Here is a 17,296-nt window from a genome sequence, read left to right as displayed (position 1 = left end):
TCTGTAATTGGGTATGAAGTATAGAGTTATTTTAATGCAGCCAAACCTTGAGCTGTAACGTAATTTTAAGACTTGCCTCGATAAGGAAATTCATAAGCATACAGAAAATATTAATGCCCACCAGCTGTGTAATAATCATAGAATTGATAATCCAGTAATTAAAAGTGCAATATTTTACCATGCATACAGTTTATTAAAGCTGTCTACTCATTATGTTAACTACATTTTGGAACTCATTTAGAACATTTACGCACATTTCAAAAACTGTTTAGAGTGGAAGAGAGAAAACAATGCACTGACAGAATTAAATTAAATTAAAGCCAGTGAGACCTCTAACTGCAGTTTCTGCTGAGAATTTACCAGATTCTCTCTGTAGTAATTTTTTGAATTAATTTTTTTTTCCAACCTCACCAACAAAAAAAGAGGAGTAATCACAATGATCACATTCTCTCCCTTATTGGTTTAGGTGTTCCAAATGGAAGACACGTTTTGTTACACTTACAATACTGCTAACTATCCCTCCTTCAGAAACCATAATGCTTTTTTCAGGTGTGTTCTTTAAAGGCCACAAAATAAAAATCTGAATGAAGTTGAAGCTGAACTATATCTAGGGTTCCTCTAAAGTAAGAAAGCGCCAGCCGTGCTTTTTTAATTCCTCCTCTATTACTGCAAACATCAGTGAGGAATGAAGTTCTCTTCATTTCCCTTGGAAAATAATGATTCAGGATTATGATGCTAGTTTGGAGACTGGTAAACCTTCGACCAATATCCTGCTCTATTACAAATATAATCTCTTATTTTTCACCTCACCACCAATATTACTTTCCCAATGAACAAGGACACATTAGGATAAATGGACTAAAGATCACAGAGGTGTTTATGATAGTTTCATAGTTCTGTTTCATATACTACTGTTTCTTTACAGTTTTGTCTTGGATTATTTAAACAAGAAATCTTTCATCAGCTGCTAATGTCCAAAATTAAGAAAATATATAGCAAATGCTGCTAAGTTTAAGTATTTCTCTTTCCTTTCAGACACTCTCTTTTGGCCAAAATCTGATTTCTATCAGCATAAGATACCCCCATTACAACAAGCTCTCTACTTGATAAATTTTGCCAGAATTTCTTCAATAAAATACTTCTAAGGAAGTCAATGTTTAAAGCAGAGGAGTACACATATATTTAACTAGTCGCCTAAAGTCCAACACTAGCAGATTTAATATGCTGTACTACCACTTTAATTTTCATGAAACCATGTAATCTTTCAAACTGCCAATCTGATGACTAAGAAGCTTTTGATTTTATAATATGAACAGTTATGATTAAGACTACATAGTAATTATAACACACCATCTTCCTCAGCTGTATCTTGAGGCTTGGATTTTAAAGTGAAGATCTTTCTCAGTTTACAGTTAGCTGAAATAATAATTCCATCCAAAGACTGGAAGACAGCTCCTCTGAATATTTCACTGGTGAATGCTACCAAGTCAATACACATATTGCACCACTAGAAAAGAGAAACAATACTCTTTAATAAAACCCAAACACTAATCGTTGCAGAAGAGTATTAGTGTATAGTTCTCTATAAATGAAGTCTCTGTGGAGTATTAGATTCTCACAGGCTGTGATTCACAATGCATAACATTTTGATATTAAAAAAGTTATTGCTGTATTTGCACTTACAACAATTATTTATACAAACAAATCAGTACATATGACCTAGTGACTGCCAGCCCAAGTGAACTCTGTTACCTAGCATATCCACAATATGTTTTGCAGCTAACTTGTGAGAAAGTATATTTATTGAAGGTTTTCGGGGGGGGGGGGGGGGGGGGGGGGGGAAATTTGTTATTCAATATTACTTCATAAGTTAAAGTTACTGCAGCTTAAGTGCTCCAAAGGCTATCACTGGAGATTCTTTGATGACTTCTTTCTGAGATTCATAAAAAACCAGACCTCTCCAAAGCTTGCACTCCTTCCACTCTGACAACTATCAGGCAAATTTCTAGTATGGACAAGACTCCAGTGTACCCTAACATCTTAAAACTACTTCTTGTTTATAATAAGTGTTATCCATTCCTGATAAGACATCTTCAAAAGATAAATCAGATAATGACAACTGCCTAGGTTGCTAAAGATCCTACTTAAATACATGTTTTAATTCTTGTTAGATGATTATTCCATTTGTTTCAGGATACACTGCTAGAACACCAACATCAATGTGCTACATTCTCCTGCACTATTCCAGTAGCTCTTTAAATTCTCTCAGTTTCAAGTTTTTTCCAATTCAACACTTGCATATTGCTGGTTTTTATAATACAGAAATGAGCAGTTACAGGTGTGTATTTTGCACATGAACCATATTACAATTCCATTATCCTCCTACAAAAAAAGAAGTTTCATATAAAGCAAGTAATACCACAAGCAGAAGAACTAACAAAATATGTTTTCTTGTGCCTTTATGTTTTCCATTTAGAGACTCTGATGTTTAAAACACATATGCTCATAGTTCTGGTGTTCTTAACAATTCTTCTCGTCATCGATTCTGATATCTAGTGAGGGATGAGCTGATGCAAATACATCTTCTATAACCAGGAAATAAAACGAGATGGCCTTGAGGAGAAAAGCAACCATTTTAATGAAATTTGCAGAACTGTAATATATTTGATATGATTATTCACGTGTAAAATACAGTTGACCAATGGGCTGAAGTTTTATTAAGGGAGAAGAACACTAAGACATAATGATTGCACATACCTCATTTCCTTATAAAGTCAAGGTAAAAGTACTAGTTTCTAAATGCCAAACAGTAAATATTTTTTGAGAAAAAATTTAGGTGCATACTATTCAGCTTCTAAGTCTGAAATTTGGAAGGAAAGGAATACTTGTTTTGAAGACGCCAAGCAATGGAATGGAAAATGCCATATTTAATTATAACTGATATTTCTATTGCTGAGGTTGAAAAATAACATCATTTGTAAGAATACAATACAGGAAGCTAGCATATGAAAATGTAAACTATGTTCTACGGATGGAACAAACAACATATTCTACCCTTATTCACAACCAATCATACTGATAATAATGATCAGCTTGTGTATACAATAAGTTAAACTATCAGAGCCATGTAAAAGATCTATCTAATCACTGAAAGCAGCATACTCCCTCCTTTAAGTAAAAGCAACAATAAAAAGGCAAATAACTATTTAAAAGATGACAGATATGTATTCAGATACACGAAGAAATAGACATACTTTTTAAGGTCGGTCAAGCGTTAAGGTTATTAAAATATTATGTCATTATAACTGATCAGAGCATTTAGACAGACCTCTGATTAATGTTTTATTATCTAAATTAAAATATATAACTGAAGTTCATATTCTGATTGAATTTAACTTGGTGTACATTAATGCATACTTTAATCCTGAAACATTTGTGCTAGCCTGACACCAAGATGAACTAACTGAAATTATACTGAAGAAAAATAATTTCATTTCAGTGGATCTTGAACTAACGGCAACTTCAGGGGTATGATCTGATGCATAATCATTTGAAAAAAATCCAACCACTTCTTCCCACAAAGCAGAAAACTCCTGGCTATTGTTTTATTTTCATCAGTTTGACATATACATTGTTTTATATATGCCAGAATCTGGAAGAACCTGAAGCACATGAAAGCAGCCATCAGCTACAGTCTACCTGCAGCTCCATTGAATGTAATAAAAGGCCATTACAGGAGAAGGTACACATGAACAGGAGCACTATAATGAAGAAGTATCAGGGACACAGAGAACTTTACAGAGGCTGAATAGACAGCAGAAGTGAGAGCTAAACACATCACAAACACCATTCATCTTGGAAAATGGGAATGAACTCCTAATGTTAGAAGAAGGGTAGAAGAGTAGCAGTATTAAGTGGTTCTGATACTATTCAGTAGAGGGGACACACACATACCTTGAATCGGCAGGAACTGAGTTCTAAACCAAACAGTAATTTCAACAGGTCTATAAACTTACATAAAACATTTCTGATAAAAAAGCGTGCTCAACCACAGTTCAAGGAATATTCCCAAGGTACCTACTATTTTGCGCTTGATCGTAAACAGAGGAATTTTTGCATGCAGAGGGGTTACAGACAACTCCTTGTGGACTGTTGATAAATACAATCTTCTTTTAATATTTCCTAAATCAGTTATCCTATAAAAGAAAAAGCAGGAGAGAATGGAACAGATCTTTGTCAATTCAGTAATCCTGTATCTTTGGGCAATCACAAAGGAACTATTCGTATGCAGAACCTTTATGTCAGTGATAGCAAATATGGAATTTAAGAATTACTTCTTTTACAAGATGAGTAATGAGATTTCTTTCTCAAATTCAAACTTGGTAGCTATATTCCTGCATATATAAAATCACTTTACATGCTAATTTTATTTCAACAGTCTACGCTCTTCGCTAGATTTCCTTAGCCCTTTAGACTGCAAAAGACTCAATTTGTACAAACTGAGAACCCAGTAGCCTTTAATAATCACACTTGTTTCTGCCCCTTAAGCTTGTGTTATCTTGGAACACATTGTCACCTGCTAACTAGAAAAACATTATTTGCTTTCTTTTCCTAAAAATGCCTTTATCATTTTATATAGACTCTCTGTCAGCTTAGAGATAGACACAAGACACTGTTTTACTTCCTGAGTGCACATCTTCAAATGTGAATTATAATACAGAAGTTTATTGCTCACTATTCAGGTCATCTCACAATGACACCAAGGACACTGAATTTGAACATTTCTAATAGATTCAGACCACAGCCATGATCACAAAGATTAGGTTTTCTTTAAACTGATAGAGGTGCTCACTTTTATGTTCTGTTTCCTTCAAGTCTTGTGAGCAGCTATACTGGTTTTGGCTGGGATAGATTTAAATTTTTTTCAGAGTAGCTTGCATAGTGCTATGTTTCAGATTTGTGATGAAAACAGCATTGATAACATAGGGGTGTTTTATTTATTGCTGAGCAGGGCTTAGTGTCAAGGCCTTTTCTGCCTGTCACCCCACCCCACCAGCGAGTAGGCTGGGGGTGCACAGGAAGCTGGGAGGGGACACAGCCGGGACAGCTGACCCCAACTGCCCAAAGGGATATTCCATACCATAGGACGTCATGCTCAGCAATAAAAGCTGTGGGGAAGGAGGAAGAAGGGTGGAAGTTCAGAGTGATGGTGTTTGTCTTCCCAAGTGACTGTTATGTGTGATGAAGCCCTGCGTTTCTGGAGATGGCTGAACACCTGCCCGCCAATGGGAAGTAGCAGATGCCTTATTTAGCTTTGGTTGCATGTGCAGCTTTTGCTTTACCTATTAAACTGTCTTTATCTCAACCCACAAGTTTTTGCACTTTTACCCCTGTGATTCTCTCCCCCATCCCACTGCAGGGGGAGTGAGAGAGCAGCTGTGTGTGGCTCAGCTGCCTACTGGGGTTAAACCACCACAGCAGCACAACCTTGATATCCCCCAGCAGTCCTAGCTTATTATACTGGAGAACAGACATTACTTTAAAGGCATCAATCTATATGGGGAAATAATGATTAATTTACCTATCATTTTTGAACAAGCCTATTTCTAACAGATGGGTATTTCTCTGTAATTAGCAGCCCCTCTAAGAAGATGACAAATAATTACAATAAACAACTTTCTGTCACTACTTAGTGTTGTTAAAAATAATTACTCATAATCATTATATTTAAAAGCTGGGTTTTACTTTAAAATTGTGAGACTGCCCTGTAGATTTTTTTTTTATTACTGAAAACACTTTTTCATTAGTAAGGACTACCTGTAGCTTAACTAATGAAATGTTGTCACACAAAATTTGCAGATAAATACCCTGAAATGTTCTTAGGTTTCCTTACATCAACTTAGGAGGGCATTAACTCTGGAGCAAGTTACATACTTTAGCTCTTTTTGGCAATTTGAAAGTTCAACCAAGGACAGTACAAAATACACTGCAAGTATGTAAACTTCAAAAGGTTCTACTAGTACAGGCAATAAAGAACACAGGAGCACCTTCTTGTTTCCCCTAGAGTCATTAAGACCATGATGCAAAGCAAACGAAGTCCATCAGCTTTCCAGGACTTGTTGATTCTTTCCCTTGCAGACAATCTGATCTTTAACCTATTCATCCTCATAACACGGGTGGGCAAATCAAAACAAAGTGGAAGAGTCTACTAGCTGTTTCATTTTGAAAGACTAGCAGTTCCTCTCATAAATCACATGCATTTCAAATGCAGAAATTTCACTACTGTGCCAGGGGAAGAACAGTATCTCCTCACCACTGCTATCATTTGACATAGCAGATTTCAGTATCAGCTGCACATATATTTATGGATGGATGAATAATACCATCAAGTCCTTGAAAAGTGATTTCATCAGAAGACCTAAGTGTCTTACAATGCTAGCATTCTGGGCTTGATCTTACTTTTGAAGAAATTTATGCAAGATGTGAAATAATTCACCTAATGCCATCAGCAAGTTGGCTGCATAGCTAAGCCTGTGCCCCAGATCAAGGCATAGTTCCATCCATCACTTTGCTTCTCATATAACCTTTGATGAAAAACCTATGGATGTAGTTTTCAGAAACTCTCCACTGTTCTAAATTATGATGTTCAGAAGTGCTAAGAAATTGAAGCACCAAAGAACTTCAAAGAATTGGAGTAGTGATTGCTTGAAACTCCCCTAGATCTCCTGGTTAAGTGTAGAGCTGAGCAACTGTGCTGAGGAACGAGGTAGTTCCAGTAACCCGAGTGCTGAAACACAAATAAAAATACTATTCCTGCTGAAACTCAAACTGCGTAATTCTCAATGGAGAATGTTGCTTTAAACGATGCTACCACAAAGCAGTAGGAGCCTAGACTTAAGTCATGCATATCTCCAAACAACTGGCAATAAAAACCTAAGTTCACTTTATAATATTAGTCCAATGTTTAAATTTTATTATTTATTTTTATATGAATAGTTTTATCTTTCTCCCTCCTGAAAAATATTAGGTACCTTAGCAAGAAAAAGGCCATTAGTAAACATACAGTTCAGTTAGGTTCCGAAGTGCAATACTAAACAGATTCATTCAGATAAAAATACACACATTTATATCAGACTGTCATATAAGTCTAAAATAAGATGGTTTTTGTGATGGTATGTATGCTGTAAAGAAGCAGCAAACCTTAGTATATAGTTATAATCACACCTAAAGAAGTTTAAAATTTGTTTCAGTAAATAAATTTAAAACAATAAAAATATTTCTTTTCTACAGGCAAAAGTAGGCGAAACATTTGAAGAATAGGCAAAATTGGAGTAGGAAAATGGTCTTAAAATTCTGTAAAGTAATTTATTTCCTGGGAGAAGATAGATAATTATTTGAGAGTTGGTGTAACTTTGACTTTTCAGTTACATTGCTTCCTGGAAAATAAAAATAAAACAAGGGTCTGATGAAACTCTTTTTGGAAATAATTCAGACAACAGGAGTCAGAACATTAGCACTCTCACTTGTAAAATGACTCAAGAGTACTTGTGCTGAAACTCAATTTTTTTTTCCTGTTATCAAAAAGCACGACCTATGTTAAACCTACAAAGGCAAGAAACATCTGCAACACATCTTGATTTTCAAAGATGCATTAAGAAAATCTATATAGGAGTCAATGTATTTTTATTATGTCTGTGCTTGAGTATTTATATCTAAGGGTTAGACATGTGATAGAAAAAAGGAATGAGACCATGTTGAGAAAAATGAGGTAGTCAACAGGAAAATCAACCTCATTTATAATAATATTCCTGTGATCAGCAGGTGCATAACTCTCCCAGCTATGGTCATTAACTGCATTCATTTCACACTTAACATCTACATTTGCAAATCATTTGAAAGTAAAATTACCTTCCAATTCAATTTTCAATTTTATTTTATATCTTCAACTTTGATTGACTATTCTCCTCACAATGGTAACTATAGTGAGATTGCAAGTAAATGGTAGCAGCTACCCAGGAGTACAGATAAACTCATCTTCTCAGATTACCTATTCACTTCGCTTCTGTATGTATAATAATTTATAACCATTTGTTAATGTTCAATTCAAGGCTTAAAATGAACTTAGAAAAAATGATGCCGGACTGTTGAAGGGGTGCTTCATTTATCAGGCTCACTTGTTCTTAAAACGAAAGTGTTTTTCTCCTTATAAATGACTTAAACTGGAAGTTTACCAAACATGAAAGCAGGTATTTCATTGATGTTGCTAAGCAAAGAGCAACTCCCACACAATCTATTATTAATGGAAATCTTTGCATCCTGGTCAAAATCCAGACAGAATCCTCTGCTAAAGCTTAACTATTAGTATATTAGTCTATTAGTACTTAGCAATTGTAGTGCCATTTTCTCCATAAAAAGTATGTGCTTCAGAAATATTAGATAGTATCATCATCATCTCCATTGTACAGATAGAAAAACAAAGGAATAGCAATGGTCTGCTGATTTGCCATGCTTACAGATTCTTAAGTTTCCTTATTCAGGAGCAGTCTGTACTTCACGTATGTTTTATTTTATGCACTACTTGTAAATTGGTCTCGTAGGAGATACTACGTTATTGAACCGGCTGCCTGATCATTTGAAATCCAGAGCACTGTATTCTGCCCTCATAAAAATAGACTTAGTTATGTTGAAAATCAATCAATTATCTATAAAATAAGAGATCAGGAAGATTGATGTCACCTAGACCTAGAGAACAAGTTGTGAAGAACCAACTTTAGTTGGTTTAGTTTTATTGGAATTTTCTGTTGATAATGTTTTTCTGGAGAGAATTAAGGAAAAACCCACACCAAACTCCCCTTAAACAGTATCCATAAAAAGGCAGTAATACAGGTGTCAGGTGCAAAAAGAATCATCAAATCTGGTTGCTACAATAGAAAAACTTTCCATATATGAGCACTTATGAAGAACTGGTGATTTCTGAGCTCTCCCTACAAAATTTCAACATATTTGCAATCAATTCTCCAACTGAAAGAATGACCTGGTATTTGCACTGATCAAGAATAATTTGTTGTGAAAGTTTCATTACTCTTAGAACTTCACATGTTTCAAAAATCATTCTGGAAGTGATAATTAATATTCATAACATATATTCTAGAAACCTCCATCAATATTTTAACATCCTTGGTTTCAAAATGAGCTCATCTTTCTCTTATTTTCAAATATTTAGTAAATTCTATTTTAAGGCATGGTGCTATGTTCCTCTGAAGCATGGCTGTGCCAAATGGTTTAGAAAACCGTAATTCTAGAAAACAGTTTTTAATTTGTTCAGTACAAGTACTCTAATGAGTATTAATATGTGGAAAGTTTAGTGCCTACTTCTTTTCAAGAACCTATACAAATTACCCTTATAATGCAGTTATTTATGCCTGGAACTAATTCTGTTGGCTCTTTTCTTTAGTTTATTGGCTGTTATTCTTTCCATTTTGTTTTTCTTTCCATGAATTTACCTATTCTATAGAGACAATCTGTCCTTTCATATTTACAAAGACAAAGAAAAGGTTATGTTCACACCTGCTACATGTAACAGTTCTCTTAAGTAGAGCCATATTTCTCACCTTTAAACCATTTATTCTAATTACTAAGAATTGCTAAGAAGTCTGTCCCTTAAAAAGACAAAACTAAGTTTTCTTGCTAACACTGGATCATGCATTTACTTTATTTGGCATATGAAAATCCTGACTAACAAACCCTACCAACCAAACAGGATTCAGTTTACTCCATGTTACTTAAATTGATCCAACCAAAATATACATAATTCGTACTTTTCTTCTCTCTAAAGTCCTAGAAGACAGTAATTTATTCTGTAATATCACCAGGACATCATCTAACACCATGATAAGATTTACTCTACTCATTTAATAGCGTATCATAGTATAGGTTAAAATAGACTCACTACCTAGCAAGTTAAAACTTAACAAAGCATCTCTCCCATCAGTTCCAACAGATCCAAGATATATTTAAACAAAGATAAAGTGATACTGGTTAAAATAAGTACTTTCAGGATATTTTGAAACTTAGGCAGAAACACTGCAGGACAGAAAGGCAATGTTCTTATCTTGGACCGAAATGACTAGTAGAAAAAGGGAGAACTGTACAGACTGGACACAATGTTTCATCAGACTACTAAGCTAAAAGTATTGTGCTATATTAAACGAAGACTGCCTGTAACTGCACTTACAAAAAACCAACTACAGTAGCTGTTCATTTGCAGACACTACAACTGCAATGCAAATCCTGTAACATCACTCTGATGAAGGAAATATTCCTTTTTGTGACAGCTGTTGACTCCACTGTACAAATTGTATCTAATTTGATCTTGGCAGACGGATGAGTATGCTCTGGTCTGAGGGCAAAGCAATATGTCAGTTCGGAAAGAGGTCTGAGAAATGTATTTTTGTTCATCATTCTGTTTCTCTGGTCTTTAAATAAATGGTAATGCTGGATTACCTGTCCATTAGCAGGCCCAAAGTGATCAGCCAAACGGAGACTGATGCATGGAAGGAGAAGAGGCCCCCTTCCTCCACTCTCCCCTCCTTGTTGAAATGATCTCCACTTCCCCTACCATTCTTAATCACCTATTCAGCAGTCCTCCTCTGTTTTCATGCTTGTTCTGCCTTCCCACATTGACAACTCCTGCCTTGGCTCCTGGTCTGCAGATATAAACTGTTGCTGAATACTGTCTGGAAGACTATCTTATCACCAGAAGGACGCACACCGGAAAATACTGGTTTAAGGCACTACTTAGGACAATCAGATATCATCCAGATTTAGGATGTTTTAAAAGAAGTCACAAGCTTCAAGACACACCATGGACAAATATTAATTGTAAATTTATTTTGAAAATGTTCTTTTATAACTGAGTCAAGAACATGAATTCAGGACCACTAAGTTACCTAGCTGAGAATCTGACTCAAGCCATCTCCTTTAGAGTTTGAAACTAAGTATGTTACTTGGATTATCATAATCTGTGACTAAGTATTCCTTCTTCTCAGACCTCAATTTACTTGTCACTAAATATTCAAAAGAATAGTTTTATCTAAAATTAGAATTCTAGTTTATCTTTACAGTGAAAAAGCTGGTAACTTTTCTAACCCCATCCTTCAATTTCCTATAGGATGTAACAAAATCATCCTCATCAAGGTCTATGCCATTAGACTCCCACCATACTCTCCCTTTAAGAAACAGATTGATACAGTGTTCCAGTAAGTTAATCATTTTATCTCCGTTTTTGCTCTGATCCCTTTTTGAAAGTAATAAAAGAATGAAAGTGTCTCAGGGTCAGAACAGCAAGTGAAATGGTTTTGCCTACCAATTTAAAATAAAACAAAATATCTAAATGTTAGCAGCAAGATTTAGGAAAGGATCATCAAGTGTACTGAGCTCATGGTGAAAGCCTGCCAATAAAGACCTGACTGAAAAGAATATAAGGAATCATCTATCCTAATTTTGACCAATTATATGGGAATTTTTTCTCCTTAAAAGGATCATACCCAGTTAAGGTAAGAACAAAGGTATGGAAGACAGTTTCCACCTTTCTAATTTAGAGTTTTTTCAGAATCTGCCTCTCTGTATATGTGTATTATGGAGCACTTACTGCTATGTGCGTTCAGCTGCCTGTTTAAATAACTTGCTTTACTCCTCATCTGTAACAGTGCCATGCGCTACACTTTGGTAGCTAGGAACACAGGACAGGTTATAGGTATCCAGTCAGATCATGTTGTTTTCTTCAATGTCTGCACATCCTATCATGCGTATGCAAGTATCTCCAGAAAAGCAAACTGAAACGTAAGTAGCTGCACCTCCTATCAAGAATAAATCTCAAAACAGATGAAACTGAGGCATTATCCCTGAATTTTCTTTTTGAGTAAAGTGAAGTCTTAATGTCGTCTCTAAAATGGTAATTGCACATACAAGAAAATAGCTACATGGAGACAGCTGCTGCATAAGGCTGGAAACCCTTGAGTCATTGTGCACCTCACTAACTCTGTTCTTATATATGATCACTACTGCTGTATGTCAGATCCCAACCACACCAGCAGTATTACTTACAGACAAACAATCCTTACTCCCTATCTTTTTGAACTGCAAAAGAAAAGGGGTGGCTCCACCATTACATCACTTCCTTTCCTTAAAAGGTTGAAGATTAATAACTCTAAGGTCACTATGCAAATGCAACTGTCTAAACTCAGGTGAGCAAATTAAAACCTGAGATTTATTTAGACATGAACAGTCACATTAAGGCAAACAGTAACTACCCTGGCTTCTCTGCCTACGTTGTTGACAAATCAAAACTTCTCTTGTTCTCCTTCAAGCAGTTCACAACCTTTATAGGCTATTCATTCTAAGAGTTTATGCATTGGGCAGAATTAGATATCATGCTAGTCTTCTGTTTTAACTCTAGCAGGATGTGATGGCTTTTATTTTTTTAACTTAAACTTTCTCACAAGATACTATAAAAGATATTATCATCAAAATAACTGAAGATTACAACATTCAACTTTAGCCACCTAGATCTCCAGGTGTGAGCAATTTCCTCAGTGTTTCAGGATGCTTATTCAGTCCCACCATCACCATTTCTGTCTCACCTTGGTAAATGTGTCCATTGACAAATTTTGAACCTACAGTTTTTAACAGAAGTTTTTTCTTAGAAGAATGAGAGACTTATTCTCCCCTTCAATAACTGAAGAAACAAGAAGTTACCCTCTTGAGAATATTCTTGTTTACAGCTACAAAATACCTGAGGAAAAAAAAATCCAACAAAACAGACTTCTGCAAAAGACACATTAAACACAGTCAAGGAAAAGAGAGTTTCAATGTCTGAGAAAGTTCTGGGTGGAGCACGTATTCAACTCCTCGGGTAAAAGAAAATTTGGTACACATCTGTTCTGTTCAGCCAACACTAAAAATCACAAATTCCTTGATTGATACCTTTCAGAAACACAACTGATTCACACTGTGCACAGAGAGGGTACACATTCAAATACTGAAAGAAACACTGCTGGAAAAGAAAGATCCTCTACTACCCCTCAAGTGGTACTCAGACCTATGGACTCAAGAAGGGCAGAGAAAAGAACACTTTCATGAAAACCCAGATGGTCTAACGAAGTACTGGAAAAGGATCAACTGATAATGAAACTGTTAAGGGGCACTCAGAGAGCAAAAACTTTTAGGTAATAAGTTAGAGATCTTGATAATCATGGAGGAAAAAGAACAGGAAGTATATTCTTCTGAAGAAGTTCTGGGGCCAAGGAAAAAAGATTCCTTCAATAAGCAGAAAGTAAATAAGGATGTGTGCAAGCTCTGGAATAGAAGATCAACAGTGGAAAAAGTCTTCCTTCATGCCTGATGTTTTATACTGATTAATTGAATGAGCAATGAAATTATTGATATAAGATGACTTTGAACAGTTTTACAGCTGCAGAAGCAATGAAAGTCATCACATGTGAGAAATTAGAAATAATTGCAGAATAAAGGTAACAGATTTACCCTGACTAGGGGGAAAGAAAGTACCTATCTTCTTTCAGATCAAGTGGCTAATCTAACCAGCAACATAATTTTAAACTAGGACTGTGTATTTTGTTATCAGTTCTATAATAATTGCATGAATCCTTTTTTGTATCTGGAAGCAGGACACCCTGTTCACGGGATATCTTTTTTTGGATATGTTTCCTAAATTACCACCCATGCTGTGTTGGTACTTTAGTGAAAGTGATGACTGGAAGAGTTACTAAAAAATGTTTACTTTCAAGTATGAGTTAATCTCCTTTGTAAATCATGGAATTTAACACACCCTAATACTTTTAAGAATGTTTCTATTTCATTCCTGCTTCACAAAAAATTCAAGGAGCAAGTCTCATGCTACTAAACATCAGAATTTCAAATAATCTCTCCAGCTAAATCTGTTCAATAAAGTTTACCTTCAGTCTATCTAAAATCTTCAAATACTGTCAGAAGTACGACAGAATTAGCATCTGTGTCCTACTTCTAAAAGGTTGGTCTAAGTTTTGCAAGACTAACCAAGATTCATATTTTTATTGTTTTGTATCTGAAAACATGCTGGGTCTTTAGATTAACATGAATAATTTATCATATCTCTGTCAGCAAAGCTAAAATGATGACTAATTATGATAGCATGTAATTCACAAATTCAAGTTATTATGGTGTCTATGAATAAATTAGCTATGCATGTAAAATCTAGTATGTTCTGGTTATTAAAAATTTGCAAGTAATAAACTTACATTTACAGAAACAACTGTCTGAAAAAAGGAAATATGGTACAACAATCTATATTCTGCTGTGCTGTTCACAAGCCTTGCAATAACATTTCTTATCAAGAAGTACAACTACTTTAGGAATGTGGACATTTCAAGCCCTTTCCCCCTGCAGATTCCTCTATACATAACTAGCTAAACTTTGACAGAAACCTTCTTAAACCTTATCAGGTATGTTCCAGAGTTTGAAACTCCAGACTTCCCATTTATTCAATAAATCAAGAACACCCCTTTGTGTTATAAAGCCACTAAGCTTCTATGTATGATCAAAAACATCACTCCTCACAGAGTGAAAATAAGCTACAACTGTGTTTTCAGGCCATGCTAATTCTGAGATGTCATTCCAAAGAGAGTTAGGAAAATGTCAAATTTTCAAAAGCTAACACCTACCAACTGTGTTTGATTATTCCCAAGCTTTCTGAAATTCTTCTCCCTAGCAAAAAATACACGTGAACAAAAAGCAAGCATCTGCCTTAATTCTGATTAATTTCAACAGGTAAAACACCCCAAGCCTAACTAGATTTAAAATACAAAGTCATAACTTTAAATTACCAACTAAGTCCTGTACATAGGGAGGAATAATCCCATGTGCCAGTACAGTCTGATGGCTGACTGGCTGGACAGCAGCTTTATACAACATGACCTGAGGGTCCTGGTGGACAACAAGTCGGCCATGAGCCAGCAAAGCATCTTTGTAAAGAAGGCCAAGAGCATCCTGGGCTGCATTCGGAAGAGCATTGCCAGCAGGTCCAGAGAAGTGATCCTTCCTCTCTACTAAGCCCTGGTAAGGCCACAGCCAGAGTGCTGGGTCCAGTGCTCAGCTCTGTGGTATGAGAGACACATGGGCATACTGGTGCGAGTCCAGCACAGGATAATGAAGATGATTAAGAGACAAGAGCATCTGCCTTAGGAGGAGCGGTTGAGGGAGCTGGGATTGTTTAACCTTGAGAAGGTTCAAGGGGGGATCTCACTAATGTGTATAAATACCTGATGGGAAGGAGTAAAGAAGACTGAGCCAGACTCTCCTCAGCAATATCTGAAGAATGGATAAGAGGCAATGTGCACAAATTGAAATAGAAGAGATTTTGTTTAAACATATGAAAAAAAATTTTTACTGTAAGGGTAACTGAACACTGGAACAGGTTGCCCAGAGAGACTGTACAGTATCCATCCTGGCAGAGATTCAAAATCCAACCGGACAGAGTCCTGGGCAAGCTGCTCTAGCTGAGTCTGCTTTGAGCAGGTGTGTTGGACTAAACCATCTCTGGAGGTCCTTCCCAACCTCAACTATGAGCTGACTCTGTGAATTGTTGCCGTACTTCCTTATATTTTTCCTGTCAGCACATGGTTGTGAGAAAAATGGAGGGGGGAAAAAAATCTCAGTATCTTCATGAAACTACACATACTGGGAGAATACAACTGTAAGAATAATTCCACTGACTAATGAAATCACACCAGATACGAAGCCAAATAACTAATTTAATTAAAACAAAAACACCCAGCATTTATTCCAATAGTCCTGAAGAGGAATAAGTATCAAAAACCTTCAGGTGAGTTTATCTTTCTTGCTGAAGTGGGACAAATTTTGTACATCTACTTACCAGCTGGACAGTTTTTATTCTTTGGTACCACTGGCAAATTTCACTTCTACCTTCTTCCAAGTTGCTACCCAGAACGAAGCAGTACTATAATGGTAATTGAGCTCTACTCAGGACATTTTTATTAACATCTGGACAAGATCTCTTTCCTTCCATCATAACACAGTTCTGTATTCAAACTATTTCTACCAAAGCTCACATTTGTAACAAGTGCAGAGTAATATTAAGTTTTGGTTTTAAAAAGTTTTTTTCTTGGATCTTAAAATACAGTAATATTTTATTTCTACCCAACAGTAAGCCAGAAAAATTAAAGATAAGACTTAATTGATGACAGAATTGCAAAGAGTGCAAACAGATAACCTCTTTATGACAGAAAAGATGATCTAAGAGTTTTGGATAGTGTTTGTAATCACTCCTAATTCCATTTCTTCTCAAACAACAGGATCAGAAATAGATGACAATAGCACAGAGAAAACATTTGGATATCTACCAAACTATTTGTGCAGGTGTGATCGTCTAATTGATCTCCTGATTCATAATTGGATATACTAATTTAAAAAACGTTTTCTGTCCATGTTTCACATGAAATGGCTATCAAGTACACAGAAAGATGTACAAATGCTGAAATAACATCACTCAAGGGAACTATCTGCCACAAGACCTGACAAATAACTTACTGAAAAAAGCAGATTATTTATAGTTCACACTATAGGACGTAACTTTTAATAGATCACTTCATATTTTAAAATGAAAACCTTACTACAACATATGTTTTTTGAGTGCAGGTAACAACCTTTCACCCTCACTTTCCTGTCATAATGATTTTTAACTGAAACATAAATAAGGTTATACAGCGTTCCATCTCTGACAAAGTGATAACTGACTACAGTACATATAAGATTAGTCTCTTTACCAGAAAAAGAATTCCTTATTCATATAAATATTTCTAAAATATTGTGTGCTCGCCTCAGAATATAACAAGTGCTGAAGCCTTCTGGAGCTGGTGAAGGCTAGTGGCAAGCAAAGCTAATCTGACTATGAACAGTGGAATACTAACTGAGCAAACCTGTTGATAAGCACTTTGCCAGCTGAGCCTTAAAAAAGGTTGAAACATTATGAAGAATAGACATAGTTACCATTAAAGTGAATGAGCAACCATGCTGTGATCCTCAGCACATTCATGCTAACAAGATGGTCCATAAGCTAGTGAGTAATTCTAGGAAGTGGCAACAAAGCAGCATCCTATGGCATGTTAATATCAGGCACCAAATTCTGGGCTACGGAAGCAGGACTCTGACTGAGAAGCAGCTATCACTGACGATATTTTTGCTGTGCAGGTTTTCATGTCAGAGGTGAGGGGATCTCACATGA

The 17,296-nt window shown here is 35.7% G+C and overlaps 1 protein-coding gene across 4 annotated transcripts in view; it reads right to left on the bottom strand.

Moving 5' to 3' along the window:
- The window catches only part of CFAP20DC (CFAP20 domain containing), an 89,759-nt gene that overhangs the window by 57,598 nt on the left and 14,865 nt on the right, over window positions 1–17,296 (bottom strand). For all 4 annotated transcript variants that reach the window (XM_050904946.1, XM_050904945.1, XM_050904947.1 and 1 more), the window contains exons 6-7: window positions 4,082–4,196; window positions 1,351–1,507 (exon numbers count right to left, since the gene is read on the bottom strand). In XM_050904946.1, the coding sequence (XP_050760903.1) occupies window positions 1,351–1,507; window positions 4,082–4,196 (272 nt within the window). The remainder of the gene's footprint in view (window positions 1–1,350; window positions 1,508–4,081; window positions 4,197–17,296) is intronic.

The sequence above is a fragment of the Gymnogyps californianus genome, chromosome 13 (assembly GCF_018139145.2).
Source record: "Gymnogyps californianus isolate 813 chromosome 13, ASM1813914v2, whole genome shotgun sequence".
NCBI classification, from domain to species: Eukaryota; Metazoa; Chordata; class Aves; order Accipitriformes; family Cathartidae; genus Gymnogyps; species Gymnogyps californianus.
The sequence above is the reverse complement of the archived record's forward strand: the minus strand, read 5'-3'. Positions and strand labels throughout refer to the sequence as shown.